Source organism: Tribolium madens, unplaced genomic scaffold (assembly GCF_015345945.1).
Source record: "Tribolium madens isolate multiple individuals breed KSU strain unplaced genomic scaffold, Tmad_KSU_1.1 Scaffold_71;HRSCAF=194;Tcas5.2_LG6, whole genome shotgun sequence".
In the NCBI taxonomy this organism is placed as follows: domain Eukaryota; kingdom Metazoa; phylum Arthropoda; class Insecta; order Coleoptera; family Tenebrionidae; genus Tribolium; species Tribolium madens.
In genome coordinates this window covers 1,076,612-1,103,422 of record NW_025401041.1, presented here as the reverse complement: position 1 = coordinate 1,103,422, position 26,811 = coordinate 1,076,612, and the positions used below count along the sequence as shown (strand labels likewise).

The following is a 26,811-nucleotide window of genomic DNA, read 5'->3' as shown; positions in this document are numbered from 1 at the left end:
GAAAACAGTTAAAAAACATATCTTCATCATCATTAATGCATTATTTTTTTTTCAAAAAATGGTTTGTTAAATTTTTCATGAAAAAAATTACATTTAACTTGACTTTTGTCAATGCATTTCTGTAAACTGGCTTCTAAAGAAATTTATCTTGAAACTACGTCAAGTTTGCAATCCGATAATTTACGATCTTACCTGCTTGCGGTTAGAAGGGTCGGCATCAACAGCAGGGGCTGGTTTATTGAGGCGTCATTTTCACTTTGTTCGACTGTACCTCCACCCACCCTTAAATATTACAAAAAAAAAAAAATGAAAATTTAAAGTCTTTGTTTTTGAATAATTGGAAAAACGGCTTTACTAAATAGTCTGTTGTATACCATTTTTGAAAAGCGCTTGTTATGAGCTTTCCAACGATGTATCACAAGTAGGGTAGTGCCATTTAAAATTTGCAACTTGAGGTGGCTGTGGCTTTAAAGGTGGGGGAGGTGCGTCATTTACCATGTCATTTTGATTCCCCCTAAAAACCACCGAAACGGTTTTGAGTGATTCTCGATAACTTTTTTAGTTCGAGAGATATCGCCGATTGCAAGTTTTAAAATTGACACCCTGTATGTTCTAATTACGTTATAAGTGAATTGATACAATGCGGTACGAAACTGTAGCATCGACAATTCATTACGAAGGTTGGTTTTGACGGTAAGAATGCTTTTTCTAGAATGAAACTTACTCCTTAGGTAGAAAGGTGTCGATGTCAAGAATAAGCGATAAGTAAATACAGCCAAATGACATAAGAAAAGTTTATCAATTTTTAACCATTCCAGGTCTTTAATTTTTTCTGATACATGATCATGTTTCTTTAAACCAAAAATAAAACGACAGCAATTGTTTTGAATTTTTTGCAATCGATATTTGTTAAAACTGTCTAAGCAAGGATAGTAAATAATGAGTCCATAATTTATAAACGAAAGCACAAGGATTTCACAAAGTTTTTTACGAAGTTTAAAATTTAAGGTATTATAATTGGAATACAGAAGTTTAAGAGCGACATAACATTTTTTAATAACAGATGATACATAATTAGTAATCTCTATCAATTATCAATCCAAGACATTTAGTAGACTGCACAATGGGAAGACTTTTATTATCAATTTTCACATTTAAATTCTGAATCACTGAATCATAGGTACGTTTATTTGGCAAACAGAGTAGAAGTTTACATTTATCAGAATTTAATTTTAAGTTCATTTTACGCGCAGAATTAGCAATAGATTCCAGATCCTTACTCATAATTCGAAAAATAATTAACAAACCTCCAAAATTTAAGGTTACGTTTGAGAAACTTGAAATACCCGTAACTGATTTTTTTCAAATGGAAGGCCTCAATTTTCCTTCACTAAATGAAAGAGAATTTAATTCTGCATCGATCTCTATAAACATTCCCTATACCTAAATTTAATGATTTCCAAGTTATTTCAAGTTTTTACAGTGGAAGAAATTCATTACTAAACGTTTTTTTATTCTTTTCCTAAATACAAATAAAATTTATTTAATCTAAATTTGAATATCAAAGTAGCAATGGCTAATGAATTTCTCACAATATCAAAAGAAGTTGATAACTATCAAACATAGGTACAGGGAATGTTAATACAGATCGATGCAGAACTAATTCTTTTTTAACTAATGAAGAAAAAATGGGGTGTTTCATTTAGAAAAATTGAGTTAAGGGTATTTGAAGTTTCCTAAACGTAACCTTACTTTTGGTGGTTTGTTAATTATTTTTCCAATTATAAATACATCAAAGGAAAGATCTGACCTTTCTCTCCCGTATACTCAAATACGCTTTCAACATAATAAAAAATGGCAGAGTTATCGATTTTTGAATAGAAAGATTCAAATCCAAAATTTTTTAAAAAGGTTTAAATATTTCGAAAACAGTTAAACTCAGGTATAGGGAGGCTAACGAAAATTCTTCCAAAATCACTTGAGTAATCTAAAAACGCAATAAAAAACAAAACTTTCTATTTAAAATAACGAAGTTGATATCTCTTCCGGTGTAACAGAAAGTGACGCCATCTTGAAAATATTTTCATTGAGCAGAACCTAACAGATTATGACTAAACAAAATTTTAGATAAATATCATTGTTAGAACTTTCAGTACTTTTAATGTGGGGTTTAGCCGGAACAGCCTGTACCTATATTGCTGCTAAGGCCATCAAAAAGTTATATATTTTTTTAGAATTTCTGAGCTATTAATTTTTTTTATTCAGTATAGTTCAACCTTAAAGCTTCTTTTTGCTTTATTAGGACTTGTATATTTTTTTACAGTACCTCCTGGTCCTCAACGCGACCACATAATGGACACCATCAAAAAGACCCAAGAATCGATCGAAAGTATCAAGAAAGACCTCCTTCAATCCGTTTTAACGGCAAAAACACCGCCTCAAAAGAAAGCAAAGGAAGACGTTCAAAGAGAAATGTTAGATGCGGAATTAGATTTGATTACAAAGCAGCAAGAAGGTGCTGATACTTCGGAAATACAAAAGAAGTTGTTCGAGTTGAAAGCTCGTGCTGCTATGACTAGAGGACGCGGTCGAGGGAGAAGGTATAATCAAATCAGTCGGCATTTGTTAAGCAAGAATAATTTGATTGATAATGGAGGTTTGTTGAATGGAATTGGGGTGAAACGGAATTTTAATTTGTTGTTTTAGGTCTCAAAGGTAACATAAAGACGGTTAATAAAGCGTCGTTTCAAAAACATACAGTTGATCATAGACCTACTAGGTTATTAGTATCTGGATATGAAGCTGATGAACAAGAAAGTGTTTTGAATCATTTTCAAGTAAGTTGGTTTATTTTTATTTTTATTTTTTTTTGGTTTTAACACATTTTATCACTTTGGTTTAGTTGTTTGGGGAAATTGCCGACTACGTCGTTGATTCAACCTTGCCAAGCATTACATTGAACTACAAAACTCGTAAAGAAGCCGAGATGGCGTTATTAAAGGGCAAACATTTTCAGGTAGTAATTTTATTTAATTGTTTTTTCAAAAGTGATTGTTTGATATTATTATAGGACCGTACTTTATCCATCACATGGTGCAGTGGAGTCTCACTGAATAACCAATCAAGACCGGCCACTCTCAAAGTTTTAATGTCCGAGTCCGAAGAGGATAGACTAATTGAGCAGAGTTTACCAGAAGGAGAAGAAGATGTAAGTAAACACTATATAGGGTGTGTCTCAGAGAAAAATTTCAAGTAATAATATACCAGGAATAAAGAAAAAATGATTAAAAAATTGTACCTGTCATAAAATTTTGACATTTATTTTTTGACATTTCACTATTTTTTATGTCTATTTAATGATACTGATGATCTTGTATATGTTTTTCTATAATTATTTAGTAAAGGTACAAAAGTTTTGCAAATAAAAACCACAAATAACATTAAATACCTTACATGGTATTTTTCTCTGGGGCAGGAATTTTGGCGCACCCTGTATACATGTTTGAATTAATTTATCAACTTCAATTGTTGCAGCTGGGGCCGGAATTATCTGAGGAAGCCTTGCTTCAAGACGATGAAGAGGAAGAGGAAGAAAGCGAAGATCGATCATGGAGGCGATAGTTTAACACTCGATTTGAAGGCCATATTTGTTTCTCACCTGTCATTAGTTTAAAGTTGTATAATTTTTGTCTTTTATTTTTTTGAGGTTTGCTTGCTTGTAAAAATTTTATGGTGTATAACTGTATAGTGGTAATTTTCTATATTTACTTTTCGGTTTCATATGTAAGCTATGAATTTGTTTTTGAACAATACAGATTCTTCATAAAACACATGAAAACAAATTCTTAGTAGTTTGTTTGTTTATGATATAAGACGTTATCAGTAAGAAAAAAAAAAGATGCCCCCAATTTAAGAAAAAATAAAAATTAAAAAATATACTAAAAAATAGAACAACTTTAGAAAACATTAAATGAGAAAAAATGTTGATGTATTTGTATATTTTATTATATTTACATAATTACATAACATTCGGGGGCATCAAAAAAATTAAATATTTCGCACAAAGGTTTCACACACAAGATGATTTCAGGGAATTTTACTGCGCATGTGTCATAATTTGACATATTGCAATGACAGGTCAGATGTAATGCCACAAAAATCAGCTGGCGTAAATATTTTGTTTTATCTGTGACTCTCCTGTAATAAACAACAAAATGGCTTGGACTAATTATCAAATTCTTTTAGCTGTTGTTATGGTGATAACAGGAAGTATCAACACTTTAAGTACCAAGTAAGTTTTGAGGTTATGTACGCATTTTTTACCCCAAACTTCTTTAGGTGGGCTGATAGTCTTGACTCGGCGGGCAAAAATGGGGAAGTACACGATTTTGACCACCCGTTTTTCCAAGCCTCCTGCATGTTTATCGGCGAAATGTTGTGTTTGCTTACTTTCAAAATTCTCTACAAAGTGTACAGCCGACGAGCTGTAAGTTACAGTTGTGTTTTTGGCGAGTAAATAATTTGTGTCCTAGGACGGCTCCGAGGATGTCAACGAACTCACCCGCGGAAACCGCAATTTCAGCCCTTTTGTTCTTTTCCTTCCCGCAATGTGCGACATGACCGCGACTTCAATCATGTACATTGGACTCAACCTAACTTACGCTTCGAGTTTTCAGATGTTTAGGGGCTCTGTGATCGTTTTCGTAGGCTTGCTGAGTGTGGGATTTTTGGAGAGGATGTTAAAAAAGCGAGAGTGGGTGGGGATTTTCTTTGTGATTGTTGGGTTGGCTGTTGTGGGGGCTGCCGATTTTTTGACGAAAGATACAAATGCGCAAAACCACGGCCGAAATGACATCATCACTGGAGATCTTTTGATTGTCATTGCTCAGATTATAACAGCCATTCAGATGGTTGTGGAGGAGAAATTTGTGGCAGGGTTGGATATCCCACCACTTCAAGCGATTGGTTGGGAGGGTCTTTTTGGATTTACGGTTTTGGGGCTGTTGCAAATACCATTTTATTACATTAAAGCGGGGCCCCCATTTACTAATAACCCCCATGGGACGTTGGAGGACGCTATTGATGCTTTAATACAGATTGGACACAGTTGGCAGTTGATGTTTGCTATTTTAGGTAAGTTATTGTTTTGTAGGTTGTCGCATATTTATGAAAAAGGGGAAAGATAAAGTGTTGTGGAAATTTTATTGCTTACTCTTTTTATCTTTTTGATTACTTGTTTGTTGTAATTCTACACAACTATTAGGAATTTAATCTGCTTACATAGATTCTTAGTTTAACTAAGACTGTATTTAACTTCATTTGAGAAATTTTTTGCCATGTTCATTGAAACATAATTTGCGAGGACTGAAGATAAGAGCGGTCACTGACATCTGTTCAACTCTTATGAATAAAAAATATCACGTGTGCGCTATATTTATAATGCTCATTATTAATTAATTGCTTTGTGTGGAAAACATTACCGGTAAAACGATTCAATTATTGATTTTTGTTTGGGGTTCATAAATGTTGAGGCAAAAATGTGGAATTTGAATACAAAAAATATGTAATAAATTCAACTATTAAGTTTTCTCGGAAGTAAATCAATTAATCGACTATTGTTTGTATTATCGTACAAATAAAGAGTAAGTACAGTCAGTCGATTTGAAAATGTCGTATCCATAAAACGAACCGCTGGGTTTGTTGTCGTCTTTCCAACATCCCAAATAAATCTAAACCTAAACCTAAGAACATTGCCAACAAAATGTGAAGTTTTGTATTCACTAAAATTTTAATATTTTATTATAATTGATTGTTAGTTGCATATTGTTTTAAAGATAGAACGATGATTATTCGAAATGTTTGAGTTAACTATTCAATGTATTTAAGTAAACAATAAAAAGTAATAGCTTTTTAGTGATCCAAAGTAAAAGAAAAATGTACAGTATTTTTAGGAAAGAGTTTCCTAAAAGTTTATTGTATTATATTGTATACAGGATGTTCTGCCTAAACCCCACGTTAGAAGTATTGGGAGTTCCAACAAAGATATTTATCTAAAATTTTGTTTTTAGCCATAAAGGTCCTGCTTAATGAAAATATTTTTAAGATGGCAACACTTCTGGTTACACCGGAAGTGGGTATCAACTTTCTTATTTTAAATAGAAAGCTATGTTTTTGGATTCGCATCTTCCTATTCAAAAATCGATAACCATTTTTCAAAAAAAAATTGAGGCGTTTGATATAGAAAAATTTTAATCCGCGTCTCTCTTTATTACATTCTGATTTTGACGGAACACCCCACTGCGCAGTATCTACTACCCCTAGAGAAAGTTGTTTATTAAAAAAATTATAAATTGTGACCAAAATGCCTATTATTTTCATTTGTCTTTGTGCTCCTGTGGATGCAAAGTGAGTTGGTTGTGTACTCTAATCAAAGTTTTTATTTGTGTTTTAAAATCAAAAAAGGTAATTTGTATATTATATTATTATATTGGATAAAAGTATTTTTTTAGTTTAGAAAGATTCGAGCGTCAACAAAGCTGTGGTATCTGGCGTCGTTGCAATTGGTTATTCTCAGTTGTCTGAATTATGCGCAGCCTTAGATATACCACAAATGTCAGAAAAAACTTATTATACATGTGAAAATGAAATTATAGATATTTGTAAACGGGTAGTATTTGACGAAATGATTGCTGTAGGTAAAGAAGAATATCGGTTAGCATTAGATGCGGGGGATGTCGATGTGGACGGTATACCTTTTATTGCAGTGATCGTCAATGGCGCTTGGAGTAAGCGATCTTATAAAACAAATTATAATGCTTTGTCGGGAGTAGGTTGTATAATAGGTGCGAGAACAAAAAAAGTACTTTACGTTGGTGTAAGAAATAAATATTGCGTCACGTGTCAAAAAAATACTTCTTCAAAAATAAAACGCAAACATAAATGTTTTAAAAATTGGGACGGCACTTCAGTGTCCATTTTCTGCACGAGATTTAAAAATTGAAGAAGCTATCGAAAAAAAATCATTACTTATTGTACTGTTACAAGTTCCGGTAAAATGAAATTAAAATCTAACCATAATTATATGTACCAAATTCAAGGACAATTACATATCACGAAAAGGGATGTATGTTACTTTGTAATGTATACAGGAAAAGGTATAGCTTGCGATATTATTGAACGAGACGACGACTTTTGGTCTACAAATATGGTCCAAATTCTTGAAAGTTTTTATATGAGAGCAATGTTACCTGAAATTGTTGATTCAAGGTTCAGCAGAAATAAACCACTGAGAAATATTTTGCGGAAAGACCTTTGATTTTTTATATTATATTTTAAGCACAATACTGGTCRCTCACGAGGGCCGTGTAATTGTAGCACGGTGTCAACTATTGTGCTTTTATTACACTGCTATATTATAGTACTACAACAAAAATTTTATAAATCAAAACTTTGCCACTTTGCGTGTGATTGTGCCAACTACAATTACGCGTAATAAGTTGTTCATATTTAATTGCAAATACTGAACGTAAACTAAAATCTTGGAATTGTACATGTTTATTTTCTACTTATTCAGAAAGCTAAATAATAAATCATGAGAGCGTTCCTTCAAACCGTCCAAGGTATGTATAAAGAGTTGCATATTTTCAATTTTTTTTAACGTATTTAACAAAAAACTAATAAGTTTGAACCAAAAAGAAAATACTACCCCAATTGTACCAAAAAGCTCTATTTAAGCATAATAAATTTAATTAGAACAACTTACTTATGTGGCTAAAAAATGGGGACATTTTTAATTATTTTTTAAAAAGTATTAAGTTTTGATTTTTTTTTATATACGAGCGCAAATCTTACAATTATACAGAATCGATAGGGACATCGACATTTTTTTCAAAATGAAAAATGCGTCCGTAAAACGGGACCAATTTTTGCCTTGCTTTCGACGGTAGTCCAGACTAGATATTTGAAGTTTCTCAAACGTAACCTTACGTTTTGGCGGTTTGTTAATTATTTTGGCAATTATGAATTCACCAAAGACAAGATCTAACCTTTTTCTTTTATATGCCCAAGCACGATTTTATAATAATTAAAAATGGTAGAGTTATTGATTTTTGAATAATAAAAAAATTAAAAAAGTGTAAATATTTTGAAAACGGTCAATCTTAGGTATAAGGAAGACTTATAAAAACTCTCAAAATTACTAGAGTAATCGAAAAACGTATTATAATAGTTAAAGTTATATTTTACAAATTTTGTAATTAAATTATTAAATTAAATTATTAAAAAATATTTTTGGTAATTACATACAAGGCGGGTGTTTCAACGTATTCAAACATTGTGTGATGTTCAAGTCAATTTTAAAAGATATTAGAAAATTTATGTCAAATACACAAACAGAACAACCAGCAACACACCAGTAAAAAATTAACAACCAAAAAAAATTGCTTGATATGGACAACAAAAAAAAAAACGAAAATGCAACCTAGTGTATGTACAAAAAACAAATCTATTTGTGAAAAAAACACTGTATACAGGTGATTCGTCTCAGCTCCGGTCTTCTGTAGCTCAGTTATTATTTAAGTGGGAAGTTTGAGATTTTGTAGACTTTATTTATACAGGGTGCGCCAGAACTCGCGCCCCAGAGAAAAATTTCAAGTAAGATAAGATACCAGGAACATGGGAAAAATGTTTAAAAAATTATATCTGTCAAAAAATTTTGACATTTGACATTTTTTTATTTCTGTTTAATGATACTGATGATCTTGTATAGTTTTTTTATAATTATTTAGTAAAGGTACAAAAAAATTGACAATAAAAGCTACAAATAACATTAAAGAGAGTTACAATTTAGGATACAGCTCCATTGTTTCCTCTTATAATAGCCTATAGCAAAAAAACTTGAAAAATTATTTTTCCAACAAAAATAAATAGAGTCAAAGAGCAAAATATAAACTCTCATAACTTCTAAATTTTTATAGATAGAATTTTTTTAACATTTTTTCCATCTTCCTGGTATCTTACCTTATATGGCATTTTTCTCTGGGGCGCGAGTTCTGGCGCACCCTGTATTTTAGAGTGCATTTCAGGAAAATATTTTTGATTATTCAGGCTGGCCCAAAAATAAGTTGCAATACTTATGTTTTTTTAATGAAACACCATATGTTTCTCGGCATTTTTGAATGTAGATTTTAATTTCAATGTTTTCAAGCTAAACTTCTTGCTTAAATTTTGAATTAAATTGTTTTTTTTTTAATTCTATAATTCTAATTGTTTTAATAAAGAAGAACGGATTCAGTGTAACATAAAAGTGATTATTCAGTGAAAATTTTTCCATCCCTAGTGCAAATGTGCACTTTTTGGCTATTGAAATAATGATTATTTTTTTTTAATGTTTATAATTAAATATCTTTTTAGTTATTAATTGTAGGCACTTAAAAGTAAATATTTTTGGAAAGATCATTTAATAATCTCTTAGATGCAAAAACAAAAAATAGGGTGTTCCATTAAAGTTTTTTAAGTTATTTAACTTTTAACAAACTTCGACATATTTTTAACTTTTCGACTGCAATACATTAAAAAAAAATTATAGTCTTAAAGTTCGTACTTTCCTCTTTACAGTGGTAAAAAAAATTCCAGCTGTTTTAACTTTTTGTGTAATAAATTTTTAAATAGAGGTTGTTTTCGCCAAAAAAACAAAATAAATTCAAAAACTAAGCAAAATCGACTAATAGAAATTTTAAACATGCCAAGAAACATATGGTGTTTCATTAACAAAAAACATAAGTTTGTATTGTAATATATTTTTGGGTCACCCTGTATAATCAAAAATATAACGTCAACAAGGCTCTAGGGTATTTTTCACCCACGATATGTAGATCTGTTGGTTGGAACACTCCTGCATCCTAGGGTTAACAGCAAAACCTAACCGATTATAGCTGTAAACAAAATTTTAGATAAATATCAGTGATAAAACTCACAATACTTCTAATGTGGGGTTTAGCTGGAACAGCCTAGATAAATAAAAAATAATTAATTAAAAATTAATTATGTAATTAATCTTGTTGTCTTTTTGAATATTAAAATGAAAACTTTCTTGAGGCAGAACGCAGAAGCCAGAGCAGAGACAGAAAATACAGAAAAAAATTAAGTAGTGTTACATTAACCATAACAGTGCAGTGTTTTAATAAGAATTATAACATATCTACAGCATTTGATTTTACGGATTATTTTATTTTTAAAACAATGTGTAACTACTAATCAGTTATAATAAAATATTAAAATTTTAGTGAATACGAAACTTCACATTTCGGTGCCAATGTTTTTAGGTAAAGAAGTCGGAGGGGCGACAGCAAGCCTAGCATTTCGTTTTATGGACACGACATTTTCAAATCGACTGACTGTACGTCGCACGTCTGAGCCAATCCAATATAAAATATTTTGATGAATCTTTAAAAATTGTATTTATGAAAATTATTTAGGCCTGAACGCCCACGCTATTGAATTAATTATGTACTTTACGTTTTTTTTTTAATTTTGCTTATGGGACAAAAATTGCAGGAACTATATTTTCCATCGCTTTCTTTAACTTTGCTGGCATAAGCGTAACAAAAGAGATCTCGGCAACGACCCGAATGGTCCTAGACAGTGTCCGTACCATTATAATATGGATAGTAAGTTTGATGTTTATGCATCAAAAATTCCATTGGCTTCAGGTACATTTCCATGATAGATATTTTTCTTTAGACTTAATATTTGTTCCAGTTATTAGGTTTCGTCGCTTTATTATACGGAATGTGCCTTTATAACGGAATCACTTGCACATTTATATTCATAAAAATTCGAGCGCTTTTCATGCGGCTTAGATATCGAAACATGGAAGAAGACAGCATTATCGAAAACCGAACGGCTGATCTACCAGATGATTCAACACCAGCATAAAAGTCACTTGTTTGAAACGAAAAGACTAATTATTGTGAACCATTATAATTAAAATTGAGTTGAAAATATTAAACGAATTATTATTTTAAGTAAAATTTATTTGAAATATTTTGTATTTACATGTAGATTATTTTTAATAAAAGTGTTTTCTCTAATGACTAACATGTTACCGTTCCAGCACTCCGGGTATATATATTTATCGATCAATTTAATAAGGCCACCAGACTATCAATGTCTGGTATTTCGGCACTCTTAGTGTATAAATCATATTGACTGAAAAAAAAACAAGCATTTGATAAAACAACAAACAACTACTGGATACCATACAAAAATTTTAAAACCCAATCTTTGATTTCCTCTTCATCTTCGTTTGTTGTTAAATGTTGATAATTATTCCTTGTATGCCGGGGATAAAAACTAGAATCGAATCATCCACAAGGCCACAATTTCGATTTTCGAGTTCACGTAGAAGATATCTTAATAATGTCTGGTATTTTTGTACAACCATACTCTCTTATCAAGCCTAATTTTACCGCTATGGGTCAAGTGGTTTGTTTAAAATTGTTTTTACCGATTTTTGTCATGAATTCCACTACCGATCAGAGAATTTGCTTGATATTTTATGTTGCCAACGAAAATTCGTGTAGTGAATTTTTGAAAATTTTGCAAAAAACCTTTAGGGACTCATGGATGTCAAAACACAAGCATTGAAACATTTCAATTTGACCGGAAAGAGGTTACCGACTTTCCTCGTTTTGGACGATCGTCAACAGCAAAGACGGTGGAAAATGTAAAGAAAATCAAAAACTTCATGACTGTAAAACATCACTTAGGTTTAAGAGTAATATTATTCAGCAATTGTGAAATGTTTGTAAAAAATATTCACTGAAAAAAGTTAGATTTGTTAAGGGTAAGTAGGTGGTAATGCAATAAAAGCATTTGACTGTATGTATGTACACTGTTGGTTGCATTTTTGAAGACCAAATGGCAGTTCCATTTTATTTTACAAATTCCATGGTCGTAACGGTGAAATCGGCACCTGTGGAGGAGTGGTTTTGTATGTATGTACCTCCTTTAGAGTAGACTTTTGCATTGATGGTAAATGGGGAAAATTTCACTGTCCGCGTCCGCTAATCAGAATTTCTGTTGTAGTCAATGCCATTGTGGTTAATGGCAAAAAATTGCAATGGAAAACAAGGACACTTTTAAACTAAAAGGACCTAGCTAAAAAAAATCATAAATGTCCCTCTAAAGAATATAAATTTTATTCCAGACTTTTACCGGGAGAGGCGTCGGTTACGCGCACTTGATAAATCGCAACTTCTAATTAAATAAAACTGGCGATATTTTATATACCTAATTAATTATTGATAAAGTATATTTGACAATTTTTCGAATTTTTTGTAATAATAAATGAGGCCGTACCAGTTTTGTGTGTTTTATGAAAACTTTCTGTTAATTTTATAAAGGTGTTACACTAAATGAATCTGTACCTGCCAGCGCATTAAGCTTTGGTATCACAATTACAAATTTTGACTTGGTTAGCTAAATAATTGTTTCCTTTTTGTTTAAACCCAAACTAGGCCAGTGAATTATGACTGAATGGTATAGTGTGCCAATGAAAGAATCATTTATTGGTAGCCACTTTGAAGTCTCTTATTGTAGTAAATCTTGGAATCTTACCTAATTACAGTTCCCTATTGTCAACTAAATTTACGATGGCACAAGTAACAGGTCATAAATAAAAATGATTTTCGAAGTTATTTTTTTTCTGATTGCGTAAACAATTACATGAAGTGAGTCTGCGTAGGTCAGTATAAAAATAAGAATTTAACTTTTTGGGAGAAAATTGGTTTTTATTTTTTGGCTTTGTAAATGAAAAATTACCAAAAAAATATGGAATCAATGCCCAGGTAAGTGTGACAAATTTCAACAATTTTATTTAATTAGAAGTGGGGATTTATTTTCTGCGCGTAATCGATGCCCCACCGGGTATATTTGATATTTAGATGTAGGGACACGGTATTTTGGACGATTTGTCATTCGGTAACTAAAAAAAAATTAAACTGACATTCTAAAGATAAAACAGATCAATATAATTTTTGAACTATATGAAAAATGTATTGCAACTGCTGGCATTATTGTATTAGAAAATCGACATCATAATGATAATAAATAAACCGTGGCTTGCATTGACATTTTTTGCACTTGCACTTTTATGCGGCTAAGATATCGAAATATGGAAGAAGACAGCATTATCGAAAACCGAACGACTGATCTACCAGATGATTCAACACCAGAATAAAAGTCGCTTGTTTGAAACGAAAAGACTAATTATTGTGAACCGTTATAATTACTATTGAAAAAATTAAATGAATGATTATTTTAAGTAAAATTTATTTGAAATATTTTGTATTTACATGTAGATTATTTTTAATAAAAGTGTTTTCTCTAATGGCTAACATGTTACCATTCCAGCACTCCGGGTATATATTTATCGATCAATTTTTCGTAATAAGGCCACAGACCATCAATGTCTGGAATTTCGGTACTCTTAGTGTATAAATCATATTGACTGAAAGAAACAAAGATTTGATAAAACGAAAACCACCTAATGGATATGTATCATACTTAAACTTCAAAACCCAATCTTTGATTTCTTCATCTTTGTTTGTTGTTAAATGTTGATAATTATTAGTTGTATGCCAGGGATAAAAACTGTGGAATCGAATCATCCACAAGGCCTGCTTAGGAAGAGTTGATTTATTATGTATCAAAACTCGATACAAGTACTCATCATGGCCCCACGACAGTAACAAATTTTCTAATCCACAGTTTGGCTTGTACATACCATATTTCGTACTGCAACACATTTTTGAAATGTTTTGAAATTGCAATATATTTACTTACTTATATTTTGGATTTTTACCATCCACATTATCTACGAAAGAAGTGTCCCGGTAGACAATATCCTTGCCCCAGTCACAACCTACCACAAAGGTATCTCCGACAACGGCCCATTGGGGTTCCCCGTAGAATGCCATAACTTTACCCAAATCGTGGATCAAACCAGTTAGTTGAAACCAATCTAAATCAGGATAGTCTTTTCGAATTCTTTCAGCCGTTTGGAAGGCATGGACTATGTTGGGAAGATCGACATCGGGATCACTTTCGTCGACCAAGTCGTTAAGACGGATCAAGGCATTTTTGATTGTGGATTTGAAGTGATTGAACTTCGTCCAAGTTTTTATTTTGTCTGTTAAAGATACGAGGTAAATACTTTAATTTAACTAAATGCTAAACTTATTTAAATGAAAAAGTAATTACATGAGACAATTTTCTTTACGGAATGATGATGAAAATGTGTTGTGACGTTTATTTGTTGCAAAAGAAATGTTTTTTAATTAATTTCATTTTACTTTTTTATACTTTTCAACTTGAACACAGTTTTAGTTCAAGTTATTAATACTACAAAATTCATAATCTACATACAGGGTGTCACAAGTTTTAGGGCCGACGCAAAAATAAATATTTCTAATTGATTAAAAAAGAATTTTGATAGTGTAAACCATAGAGGATTAAATACACTTTAATTTCATGATTTGACGTTGATATTGTATAAAATTTTTAGCGTATGGCAATGAGACCTTAAAAATTAAATTTTGAGAAAAAAAATCAATTAACTGGAATATTTTCTACATGATAAAATTCTTTGATTTTTTTTGTGGTATTTGTGAAAATAGAATATTGATAAAATTGATAGATTTTGAATAATCATCCCAAATTTGGCCATAAATTACCAGAATTCCCAATTTTTAATATTAAAATGTTAATTACTCAAAATCTATTAACTTTAAATTATTCAATTTTTACAGTTACCGTTAGAAAAAAAGTCAAGGAATTATATCATGTACAAAAAATTCTAATTAATTAAAAAAAAATCCCAAATTGGGTCTTTAGGGTCTCACTGACATACGCTAAAAATTTTGAACAATATTAAAGCATAAAATTGAATCCTATACAGGGTCGCTAAAAAGTATGGATACAATTAAATATTATAAAAACTATTTATCAAAACTTATTGAAATTTGGTATATGCTTAAAAGTACAGTGAGATCAAAAAGTCTGTCTATCAAGAAAGCGTAGAAATTTAAAACGTATGTATGTGGAAGATAAAATGTCACAATGACAAGTGAGAAATGTCAAAATAATTTTTATGTAAATTATAACAGGAAACCGTGGTGAACGATTTTTATGAATAAACACCAACAAAATCTCATTTTGGGATATTTTGAAACGTTTCATAGAATAATTCAATTTTATTAGCTTAGTGTTTTAATTTTTATAAAATAATTTTTTGACATCTAGATAACATACAAACTGCCATGCAACATACGTCCTCAACTAGGACGCCTACTTGATAGAAATACTTTTTGATCGCACTTAAATTCCATCGCCTCAGATGTTTACCAAACTTCTATCTTCATTTGTTCTGGGGATACAAGGCTAACTTGATTTTTTTTTAATGTCAAGAAGGGTCAAATTTAATATTTTTCATAAGAGCATTTTTTTCTGAGTTCTGTGATGTAACACATGCATACCTTATTTTAAAATTAAAAAAAATGTAAATTTTTTTTTAGTTTTAGAAATGTCCTAATTTCAACGTGCTCTGCCAAACCGTTTTGAAAACATTTAACTGTATCCATACTTTTTAGCGACCCTGTATAATCATTTATCGTTTGGACTATCAATTTTTTTTAATCAATTAGAAATATTTATTTTTGCGCCGGCCCCTAAAACTTGGGACACTCTGTACAAAAAAGAAATTTAAAATTGTTATAAAAGAATAACAATTTATGTTCATGTTCATGCCTTTATGGAAAACAATACACAATCTATGACTTAGCGAAAGACACCTGTACTAATACACTTTTACAACCGCAAGCCTTTTTTTAACAGAAAAGACAAGCAGAATAATGTTTAAAATTTTCCATAGGTAGTCGATTGCAAAAATTACGCCAATTCAGGCTCTGAAGAGGAAAATGCGCAATTCAGCTACGAAAATAATAATAATAACAATGTAATATTTCACCTTGAACGAACTCCACGGTTTGGTGCGTGTGCATTTCCTTGTAGGTTTTTCGGACTCTTTCTTTGATAGCATCATTTTCGTCAATGGAATAGTCGCGGAATTGTCCTACAGGTTTTTTAGCAAAGGCTGGTTCTGGTCGTAATAATTCAGATGGGTCGATAACTTTTATCGGTTGATTTTTCTATGTGAAAAATAGTTGTAAACCGTTATCCAATTGTTTTTCTTTTACTTACCAAAGTAACGCTCATCTTTGAATTTAATCCAGGGACGATTCGGAGACAATTGGCGGATGCTGGCGAAATCCGATATTTAAATCCGGTGTTATCGCTTCTTTCGAAGATGTTTAATTAAATTGCGATAAATGATCGACAAAATTGGTCGAAAAAATAATTTACATGCTAGAGGTCATATTTTATATTTGATATGTTGCCTTGCATGAGACTTTATATTGATTTATCTAATATTTTCGTAAAAAGTAATTACAGTCTTGTTTAATAATCGATTTGGTGTAATTAATATGGAAAGTTTTAATTTACCCATCACGTGTTGCGGCTTAAAGCCTCTAGTGACTGATTTTTTGAGTTTTGATTAATTATTCTATTAAAATTAATGTAATTTTTTCTAATTTGGTAAATGGCTATCAATCGAAAAAGTCATTAAGTGTGTCTTATCGTATTTAAATTATTTAGATTAAGCTAGTTTGAAAAAAATAATTACAGATTATTATTTAACAGATTGGGAAAACAGTGTACAGTGAGCGGCAAAATAATGGAATGAACTTATTTATTAAAACTGAAAATATTGTATTGCTTTGCTTTTTAAAAAATAGAAATTTTTTAACTTGATTTAAAATTGTACAAGTATGTCTATTTTTTGTTGATATTATTTTACGTTTTTGGTGATTTTGTTTCGAAACTTTATGCAATATTTAATATTTTGGTGTTCATTTCTACAATAAAAGATCTATCGAATTGGCTAAAAAATTAGGGGTTTTCATTTATAGTGGATTTATGCTTCCATATCTAAGATTTATTATTTAAAATTTAATTTAAGAATCTGACATTTTACTGAATTTTCGAATTTATAGTACTAAAGCTTAAATCTTAAATAATAGTATGAATGTTACCATTGAAAATGCATAATTGGTCTCCTTAAATGTAAATTGTTAAATTAAATCTTAAATGATAAATCTTAAATATGGAAGCATAAATCCACCATTAAAAAAAATGTCGAAGACGTAATTACTCAGAAACCAAAAAGTGTAAAATTTTAAATCAAGTTGAAAATTGAGTATTTTTTAAAAAGAAAATTGACCTGTTCGAGTATTTTTGCCAAAACAAAATATTTTCATTTTTAATAAGATTATTCCATAATTTTGCCACTGCATATTTTAAAATTATTTTGCCTTGAAATAAAGAGTCGTGATAAAAACGTAGATAATGTACTTTTAAAATAGAAGCATGATTTTTAAATAGTATATTAAAGTACAAGTTGCAGAAGGTATCATCTATTCAAGCACAAATTTGAAAAACAAATGAGTGCTTGAAGAACCTTCTGCAACAAGTGCTTTATACTATTTTTTCTATTTTGTCGCTTTATATCATTTTATAAATTAAAAAACGAAAATTTTAATTTTTCTTTCTAGAGAATTTTGCGACGGTTGGCGACATTTATGTGGAATAATTTGACGAGTAGGCGGCAGTAAAAAATAAAAATAATTCTTATTTTCACATTTGAAAATGAATTGTGAAGAAAGTCCGTCACTAAAATTAAATTAACGTCAACGACTTATTCCAGCACTTAAATGACGTCATTTGGGTGCTGGAATAGACTTATTCTAACACCGAAATAGAAAAAGATATATTAATTAACACTTTTATGATAAGTAGAAAATAAATTCTTCACACAAATAATATAAGTATGTCCTACGTAGTAGGAGTTTTCCTTGGATGTTTTTATTAAGAATATAAAAAAAAAGAAACTCATCGTTTAATATTACAGGTTTCCGTTATTGAATCAAACATTTCTATTTTGTATTTAGTGAAAACTGTAATACAAGTTTTTGTAAATACGAGATCTAGTCAATAAATACGTTGCACGAACAAATGAAACAAAATTTATTACGGAAATTTCAAATACGATGTAATCCTCTTCAATGTACTTTTTTTTTGACTTGCTTGTCTTTCTGTACGTAAGCATGTACAGTCGAATAAAATGAAAATGACGCCTCAATAAACCAGCCCCTGCTGGATGCCGACCCTTTTAACCGCAAGCAGACATCGGATTGCAGTTTCAACATAAATTCCTCTTGGAGCTGGTTTACAGAAAGCCAAATTAAAATTTAATTCAGAATTAAACTAATTCGAATTTATTTGCCATTTACTTTGCATTGACAAACGTCAAATTAAATAAATGAAAATATTGAATTTTTTTAATGAAAAATTTAACAAACCATTTCTTAAAGAAAATTATGCATTAATAATGACATTGACGAAAAAACAAATCATTATTAGCTTCACTTTTTTTGAACTGTTTTTTCAATATAAAATTAATTAACATAATTTTTGAACGAAATAGGTTTTTTCTATTTTAAACTAGATTTTATGTAAAACAAATGAATTAGGAGTCTTCTAGTTCTTCGGTGCCAAATGTTACATGTTCCAGAAATGAAGAATCAAAGATACGTTTGAATGACAACGAACTTAAATTATCTATAAATGTCAATTTGAATGTTAATAATAATATTAAATGATTTGTGATAGTTATTGCTCTATTTTTATAGCAGTAGATAAAATGGTACTTTATACGCATCTAAAGTGTAGAATAAAGTCTCTCTATAGAGTGATAGGATATTCAAAAGTGTCGGACCAATTCTAGAATGGTGATAGAAGCATAAAAAAGAATTTAGATTTATTTCAAACCCTTTTTTGAGAAAATACAGAACTGTCAATTTCCATATTATCATGTAGGCACCTTTTTGTTTCCGATGTTGGCTTATTGTTAAATTTGCTAATTTGTACGCTATTAGACACAAATTGGTAATATTTTTCAACAGGTATCTGTTCAATGTTGCAACATTTGCCGTTTTCGCTAACCAAATTCAGGAATACAATGATCTGAACGGCCAAAAACTTAAGTCAAAAACCTAACCTTTGAAGAGCTGAAAAAAGCTCAAGTTTTTGTCATGGGAATTTTAACTCAGTTTAATTATGAATGGACTGCCACTAAAAATTTGTAAGCTTTTTATGTGAAAACTTATTTATTAAGTATTAGTTTTTATTTCTTAAAAGGCTATAGTTTTTTAAATGACTTTAATACCAAGCACGTGTTGAAAACCTCCACCTCGTTTACAGTAAGGACTAAAACCCACTAAATATTTTATTACTTTTAAGTTAAATACTGTATTGTTAATAGTATTGTTTTTGATGTAATTTATTGTTATTAAAGTCAAGTATATATTTTAAGAAATTTAAAAAAGTCAGGTGGTTAATAACAAGCTATTATTAAAATAAGGCTATTTTTTTATAATAGCTTGGTAAAACTATACCACTAATTTGGTTTTAAATACGGTCCTGTTTTGTTCTCTGGGTGCAGCAACATTTGCAAAGGAACGTGCCATTTATGGAGGGTTACAAATTCAAGCCATTCTTTGGTTAATCTTTCATAATGAAGTCATAAAATTTTTAGTAGGTCTTAGCAAGTCGTTTAAAAATATTATATACACATTTTGAAATACATACATACACTGTGTCAATTTTAAAACTTGCAATCGGCAATTTCTCTCAACTGAAAAAGTTATTAATAATCACTCAAAACCGTTTTGGTGGTTCCTAGGAGGAATTAAAATGACAGGATAAGTGACACACCTCCACCCACCCTCGAATATAATGAATAAAATGAAAATTTAACGTCTTCGTTTTTGAATAATTGTAAAAATTGCTTTACCAAATAGGCTGTTGTATTACATTTTTGAAAAGCGCTTGTTATGAGCGATGTATCGCAAGTAGGGTCGTGCCATTTAAAATTTTCAACTTAAGGTGGCTGTGGCTTGAAGGGTGGGTGGAGGAGCGCTACTTACCATGCCATTTTGATTCCCCCTAAAAACCACCGAAACGGTTTTGAGTGATTCTCAATAACTTTTTTAGTTCTAGAGATATTGCCGATTGCAAGTTTTAAAATTGACACCCTGTATAATAAATGATATTTCTTGTATCGGGTAGATACTTACCCACAGAGTAAAAGTAGAATAAACTTATGTATCGGTACACTTTAACGATAAATTCTTCAAGTAGTCAGTAAAAAACTAACATCCTCTTATACATATCTTTACGAAATAGACAAGGTATTATGTTTATCTTTTAAATTTTAATCATAATCAGTTTTTCATGTAAATAAGTCAATAGTTACTTTTCCAATTTGCAACTTTAAACAAAATTACTATATGATATGATTCCGAATATGATTCTAAAAATACAAACAAAAATGATAAACAAGTGGAAACTCACAACACGATGATGTACCAGAAGACAATGATTGTCCTTCTTTCTATTTAATTTATATTGTCAAAAATATTTTTTTGAATCACCGAATGTTATGAAAACTTGAAATATTATTTCTCTTGTTCGGTTGGTCCGCATGCAAAAAAAAATTCAATCACGTCAGAATTGAACTCCCTTATTATGTCAAGTTACCTGTTTTTGCATATTTAGATTTCATTTTTTTAATAAAAGAAAATTACGAATTTTATGCGTTTCTTTAAACTCACTGTACAATATGTAAAGTGTAATGGCAGTAAGCAATTTGTGTATTGAAAAATTACAGAAAATATTAGTTGTTTTTTATTACTACGAGTATATGATTGGGATTTTTTTAATTAAAAATGTACTAAATTGTACTTTATGTTTACTATATTAGATAATATAAAACTGTCGAAATTAAATTAAGACTTTTGCAAGTTTATCAATCTAAGAAATAATTAAGCTTCTTATCACAGCATTACAAAAATTGACTTTAATTAAAAAGTTTGGCAAATTTTTATACAATGTCTGGTAAATATTTAGCAATTGAAGAGGTAACCACAAAGATAAAAAAACTTGTGTTAAATTTTCCCCATCTTACCTCTTGTTGGAACAATAGTCTTTCAAATTTACCCAATCCGAGTTCAGGTAAGATTCTTTATTGGTTTCTGTTCTGACGATTGTGAATAAAATAGTATAGAAACTTTGGTGGTCTTTGATTCATTGTACATCGGCTTATTGCTAACCGGGGCGCTTCGGATGACGCTTTATGCCTTTATGATTATGCCCTCGTTTTTGGCTAATAATCTGGTAAGTTGTACTTCATTCTCTCTGGAATAAAATAAATGAAATCCCAATTTTTACTTTTAAAAACAGTAAATTGGAATGGAATGTATTGAATCTTTTAAGTGTTTTTTGACATAAATAAACTTCTTGACACCAATTTATACTCGTAAAATTATAATTGAATGAACTGAATATTTTCACATTATTATCATTTTTGTATGTTATTACATATAATTTAATCAATTGATTTTGATTCATAAATCACAGAAAAATTTCAAATAAGAAAAGATACCAGGAACATAAAAACAATATTTTCTATTTTTAAATTTCGAAATTATAGATGTTTAAGTATTGCACTTTGTAAGCTTAGTTATTTTCCTCACTGCGTTCGGCAAAATAAACGTTCAGCTTCGCCACATAAACTATCACTTTTACTCCTAATAACATAATATACCATGGAACATTTGTGGAAAATTAGTTTTAATTTTTTTCCGGCTGCAGGAGTAACGTAAATCAAAATCTGACTGATGGAGTTTGTAGTGCTTAAAGAGGGCTATCTTATCGATATTTTTGTCGATTCTCCAATTAACTCGATATTGGCGAAAACGACCGTCGAAAAATCGAAATTTGAAATTGCCGGGTTACCGTTACTAAGAAACGAACTATCAAGTCATTGTTGCCAAAAGAGAATTTGTCACAATTTGACTTGATAGTTCGTTTCTTGGTAACGCTAACCCGGCAAATTCAAATTTCAACTTTTCAAGAGTCGTTTTTGCTGAAATGGAGTTAATTGGAGAATCGACTAAATGTTGATAAGATAGTCCTTTTCGAGTACTACAAGCTCCATTAACCAGATTTTAATTTCTGTTACTCCTACAGCCGGAAAAAAATAAAAACTAATTTCTCATGTTAATCTCCTATATCCAAGCCTGCCTGGGACACCCGGTATATACTACTTTGTAAACAAGCAAACGGTGTGCGTGCTTACATTTTTATAACCCAAACTGAGTTCTTCCTTGACTGTGCCATGCTTCCCACGCTCAACCAACAAGAATTCTTCGCCTGAAGAAGATACAATAAAAGTATTGAAACGTCGCGACGAATTTAATGGTTTTTATTTCCCTTTGTCCTGTAAACCATCTTCTACGTAATCAAGGATTCAAATTTTGGTTGTAATTGATTTATTGGGGAGGTAACCAATTCTACCATAAACGACGCAAAAAGTTAAATACTTTAAAGACCATAAAATCGCTATATCTTAAGATGAACTATACCAGAAAAATAGTATATTAAAACGTTAGAGTGGTTTGAAATTATGGTTTTTAAAATAAAAAAATAACAGACTTATCCAATGCTCACACCCTATTTTCCCCTTACAGAAACAAACAAAAATAAAATTTAACTAATTTTATAACGATTAGAGATTTTTTGTTGATCGCTAATGCTAAAATCAATGAAGTGTTTCACATTATTTTGCATTATTATTGTTTATTATTAGAATCAATGTTTTTAGAACCCGATATGTAGTTTGTTTATTTTTGCTTTCACTAACAAAACTAATTAATTAACAAAAAAATTATGTTCAATAAGTTTTTACGTTTACTTATAACAATTATGTCATCTAGTTTAGGTATACATTTTCTCATTTTTTTACAACCTAAAAATCAGGGTCTTAATTATGAAGAAAAAAATCTAAACCCATTACGAAAATAAATTAACAAAAATAAAAGTGGATATAAAAAAATATTAAATATGTATTTATTTATTTTACAAAAAGTTAAATCTACGTATGTTTTCTAAACTATTAAGGTAACTTCGTGTTGTCACAAAATCAAAAGAATTAAAAAATCATTCTCAGTTACTGTGGTAGTCGGATTACTGATTTAGATGTATCTTTGATTTTAGACTCATAGGTACACTTCCAATTTAATTATCAAAATCTTTTTTGCTAACTTGTTTCACCGATGATACGTCTGAGGGTTTTGCTTTGGGTTGTTCTGCGGCTTTCTTCTTACTGTGGACTAAAAAAAAAAAATAAGTTTTAATTCTATTTAGGAATTAAACTTACTTGTTAAAAGTGTTATTGGACCTTCTGGTTTTTTAATTTTTTCATCTTTCAAATTTGGTGCTACCTGTAACCCGGAACTGACACGGTAAATTGGCAGGGGAATCACCGTCGAGGACACCGGCACCAGATCTAGTGTAAATGTCGCATTAGTCTAAAAAAACTGTAATTTACATATTGTGTGGGTTTACAACATCCACATAAGTCAAGGTAAAATTAAAACAACGTTACGAAAGCTATCTAAATAATTCTTATTTTTCTTTACACAATTGTGGAAATTAGGTAACTGAAAAAAACCTGAATTAACAAGCAATCACCCACCTGGTTCTAAAATTTTGTTTTCGTTGTATTTGTAAACCGTTGGTAAACAGTGCGAGAAACACACGAAAATTAAACATAACCACACCACTTTGATGTACATAATGTCGAAAAATACTTAAAAAGACCGCTATTGAAAGGAGAGCGCCGCTTTTGCGACTGCACGTTTCTGAAAATCAACACTACACTTGTTTCTACATTGGCACAGACAATTCATGGTGGTGAATCGATGCTAAAAATATTCAAACAAACACAAGGTCGACTTTTTTAGCGATTGAGTGAAAGTTAATCCAACCTACATACTTAGAATTGCGTTGAATTTTTCAAATAACTTTCAATTTTTTTCGAAAGTTGACGAATTTATTAATTGATATAAGTCGTGCAGGTGATTTGTTTACTTATTCTCGTCATGTTCGTGTCCCTGTCGTGCCGTATAAATGATGGTGGTAGGGTATTGTGTGTCCTATGCTCATTGGGGACCCATTTCAGGTGTGTTATTAGACCTTGTGTAATTGAAACTATCCCCTAAATTATATCAACGAACTCCCTTCAGTAAAATTCATATTTATGCGCTTAGTTGGCCAATGATCGTTTTAAGAAGTCAAAGATTAGCATCATCATGATGAGTGAGAGCGATTCGAGGCTAATGACACTTTTCATCTTCCACTTTCTCATGATTATTTGTGAATAACATGCTGTAACAATGGTAAAGAGTAGCTAACTATTTATTTTCTACCAAATAAACTTGGGTTTTGTACAGGGTGTTTTAAGTTTTAGGGCCGGGACAAAAATAAATCGTCGGGTTATTGCAAAAACCAGGTAAGTCCATATGCGTTGTTTGCAGTAATCCTTCATTAAATATGCAATTCTGCAGTTGCATAACTTATTGGTCATTTCAGTAACAATTGTCTGAACTTATTTAGTTATAGTACAACCTCTTATTCTATGAGAACAACACTCTTAATCATAAAGAGAACTTGTTTATGTACTTAACACAAATCACTGGAAAATGGAGTTATCTGGTTTTTGCGGTAAATTGATTAAAAAAAAATTGCTTGTGTAAAGGATAGAGGATTGCACAAGGTGTCAGAACATGGAAAAAATGTTTAAAAATTTCTATCTGTCATAAATTTTTGGCATTTACTTTTTAACATTATATCTTATTAATGTCACTGTGACAGCTGTCAAAGTCAAATCGTCTAACCTCAAACAGGTAAGGTAAAAACGTGTTCTTAGCCCCGATCGGGGGCGCAGCCCCCGTAAGCCCTCATCGACGGCAAAGTCCCAGTGAGCCAAAGAACCCGAAATCGAAGTTACCCGAAGAAACTCGAAGTGACCCGAAGCAACCAGAAGCGACTCGAAGTGACCCAAACATTATTTTACACAGCCGCGAGCCTTCTTTATTTTAACAAAATCTGGTAGTGTAAGGTTTAGAAGGGGGCGAGCAGCAAAGCCGCGAGCCCTCTTTATAAATTTTGACAAAATCTGATAGTGTGAGGTTTAATTTGAGAAAATCTGATAACGTGTGGTTTTTATTTTGACAATATCTGATAGTGTGAGTTTTAGAAAGGGGCGAACGGCCCGCGAGCCTCCTTTATTTTGACAAAATCCGATAGTGTGAGGTTTAAAAGGGGGCGAGCAGCAAAGCCACGAGCCCTCTTTATAAATTTTGACAAAATCTGATAGTATGAGGTTTATTTTGACAAAATCTAATAGTGTGAGGTTTAGAAGGGGCGAGCGGCAAAGCTGCGAGCCTCCTTTATTTTGACAATATCTGATAGTGTGAGGTTCAGAAGGAAAGCCGCAAGCCTCTGACATATGATGATAAATATGAGCATTTCTATTTAAGAAATTATTAAACGTTTTTTTTTTGCAAAATTGTTTAAACCGGAATTTCTAGACACTTTCTTAGTCTCCCCCACTGTCTTTTGCAACACGATATCTTGAAAAATCTTGATTAACATTCTTTTTTATTCTAAGCATTTCTTTAAGAAACTTTTAAATGTTTTTTGCAACTCTAGAAATTTTTTGATACTTTCTTAGTCTCCCCAACTGACTTTGTAGCACGATGTATTGAAAACTCTGGATTGGCATTTTTTTAAGTATATTAAAGTATTGCTTTGAGAAATTTTTAAATGTTTTTTTGCAAGTCTAGAAATTTTTTAATCCAGTACATCTGACACTTTCTTAGTCTCCCCCAACTGTCTTTTGTAGCACGATGTTTTGAAACGTTTCGAATGCCTTTTGCGAATGCGAGCAGCAAAGCCACGAGCCCTCTTTATAAATTTTGACAAAATCTAATAGTGTGAGGTTTAGAAGGGGGCGAGCGGCAAAGCTGCGAGCCTCCTTTATTTTGACAATATCTGATAGTGTGAGGTTTAGAAGGAAAGCAGCAAGTTTCTGACAAAATCGGGGGCGCAGCCCCCGTGACCCCAATTGAGGGCGCAGCCCCCGTAAGCCCTAAGCGGGGGCCACATCAAGGCTAAATCAATTCATCTGACACTTTTTTAGTCTCTCCAACTGTCTTTTGTAGTACGATGTTTTGAAACGTCTGGAATGACATTTTTTTTAATTTAAGCATTTCTTTAAGAATTTTTTAAACGTTTTTTGCAACTCTAGAAATTTTTAAACCAATTCATCTGACACTTTCTTAGTCTCCCCAACTATCTTTTGCAGCACGATGTTTTGAAACGTTTCGAATGACATTTTTTTAAATTTAAGCATTTCTTTAAGACTTTTTTAAATGTTTTTTGCAACTGTAGAAATTTTTAAACCAATTCATCTGACACTTTCTTAGTTTCCCCAACTGTCTTTTGTAACACGATGTTTTGAAACGTCTCGATTGGCATTTTTACAACTAAATTTAAACATTTCCTTAAAAATTTTTCTTCTTTTGAAAATCAAAAGTCAGTACATTTAACACTTTCTTTTTACTTCCAGCCAAAGTAATCCGAAGTAACCCGAAGTGGCCTAAAGTGACCTGAACCCACCTGAAACTACTCGAACTGACCCAAACATTATTTTTTTAAATGTAAAAGACACTTTATTAAATAAAAATTAAACTCTTAATCAAATCCGATAGGATTTGACCACCTTTA

General features: G+C 31.0%; 4 protein-coding genes across 8 annotated transcripts in view; 2 read left to right on the top strand and 2 right to left on the bottom strand.

Annotated features, from left to right (window-relative positions):
- LOC123008703 (RNA-binding protein 26) overlaps window positions 1-3,984 on the top strand; it is a 20,899-nt gene extending 16,915 nt beyond the window's left edge. For all 3 annotated transcript variants that reach the window (XM_044404671.1, XM_044404672.1, XM_044404670.1), the window contains 5 exons: window positions 2,324-2,656; window positions 2,707-2,837; window positions 2,903-3,016; window positions 3,071-3,208; window positions 3,535-3,984. In XM_044404671.1, the coding sequence (XP_044260606.1) occupies window positions 2,324-2,656; window positions 2,707-2,837; window positions 2,903-3,016; window positions 3,071-3,208; window positions 3,535-3,621 (803 nt within the window). In that variant the 3' untranslated portion in view covers window positions 3,622-3,984. The remainder of the gene's footprint in view (window positions 1-2,323; window positions 2,657-2,706; window positions 2,838-2,902; window positions 3,017-3,070; window positions 3,209-3,534) is intronic.
- Window positions 3,985-4,055: 71 nt separating this feature from the next.
- Window positions 4,056-11,090, top strand: LOC123008704 (solute carrier family 35 member F6). The gene is made up of 5 exons (XM_044404673.1): window positions 4,056-4,291; window positions 4,339-4,486; window positions 4,533-5,133; window positions 10,555-10,709; window positions 10,759-11,090. Exons 1-5 carry the CDS (start codon window positions 4,215-4,217, stop codon window positions 10,933-10,935), a joined length of 1,158 nt encoding a protein of 385 aa, XP_044260608.1. The 5' UTR covers window positions 4,056-4,214; the 3' UTR covers window positions 10,936-11,090.
- Window positions 11,091-13,315: 2,225 nt separating this feature from the next.
- On the bottom strand, window positions 13,316-20,347 carry LOC123008758 (inositol oxygenase-like). Of its 3 annotated transcripts, none has more exons than XM_044404756.1 (6): window positions 20,256-20,347; window positions 16,261-16,357; window positions 16,028-16,208; window positions 13,846-14,191; window positions 13,567-13,797; window positions 13,316-13,510 (listed from the first exon to the last, which is right to left on the bottom strand). In XM_044404756.1, exons 2-6 carry the CDS (start codon window positions 16,273-16,275, stop codon window positions 13,402-13,404), a joined length of 882 nt encoding a protein of 293 aa, XP_044260691.1. In that variant the 5' UTR covers window positions 16,276-16,357; window positions 20,256-20,347; the 3' UTR covers window positions 13,316-13,401. The 3 variants fall into 3 exon arrangements, with proteins under 3 accessions (XP_044260691.1, XP_044260693.1, XP_044260692.1); XM_044404758.1 differs by having other exon boundaries at window positions 16,261-16,319; window positions 20,256-20,339; XM_044404757.1 differs by having other exon boundaries at window positions 16,261-16,354; window positions 20,256-20,299.
- A 2,707-nt stretch (window positions 20,348-23,054) lies between these two features.
- Window positions 23,055-23,912, bottom strand: LOC123008856. Its single transcript, XM_044404882.1, has 3 exons — window positions 23,717-23,912; window positions 23,399-23,527; window positions 23,055-23,351 (listed from the first exon to the last, which is right to left on the bottom strand). Exons 1-3 carry the CDS (start codon window positions 23,814-23,816, stop codon window positions 23,257-23,259), a joined length of 324 nt encoding a protein of 107 aa, XP_044260817.1. The 5' UTR covers window positions 23,817-23,912; the 3' UTR covers window positions 23,055-23,256.
- Between the last annotated feature and the right edge of the window lie 2,899 nt (window positions 23,913-26,811).

Bases quoted from the DNA above. Each gene is read 5' to 3' on its own strand.
- LOC123008704 (XM_044404673.1), top strand. From the start codon at position 4,215: ATGGCTTGGACTAATTATCAAATTCTTTTAGCTGTTGTTATGGTGATA. The intron at 4,487-4,532 runs GTAAGTTACAGT...TTTGTGTCCTAG, and splicing joins AAGTGTACAGCCGACGAGCT to GACGGCTCCGAGGATGTCAA. The intron at 10,710-10,758 runs GTACATTTCCAT...TATTTGTTCCAG, and splicing joins AAAAATTCCATTGGCTTCAG to TTATTAGGTTTCGTCGCTTT.
- LOC123008758 (XM_044404756.1), bottom strand. The intron at 14,192-16,027 runs GTGAAATATTAC...TATCTTTAACAG, and splicing joins AACCGTGGAGTTCGTTCAAG to ACAAAATAAAAACTTGGACG. The intron at 13,511-13,566 runs GTATGATACATA...TGTTTCTTTCAG, and splicing joins GATTGGGTTTTGAAGTTTAA to TCAATATGATTTATACACTA.
- LOC123008856 (XM_044404882.1), bottom strand. From the start codon at position 23,816: ATGTACATCAAAGTGGTGTGGTTATGTTTAATTTTCGTGTGTTTCTCG. The intron at 23,528-23,716 runs GTGGGTGATTGC...CATTTACACTAG, and splicing joins AAACAAAATTTTAGAACCAG to ATCTGGTGCCGGTGTCCTCG. The intron at 23,352-23,398 runs GTAAGTTTAATT...TTTTTTTTTTAG, and splicing joins TCCAATAACACTTTTAACAA to TCCACAGTAAGAAGAAAGCC.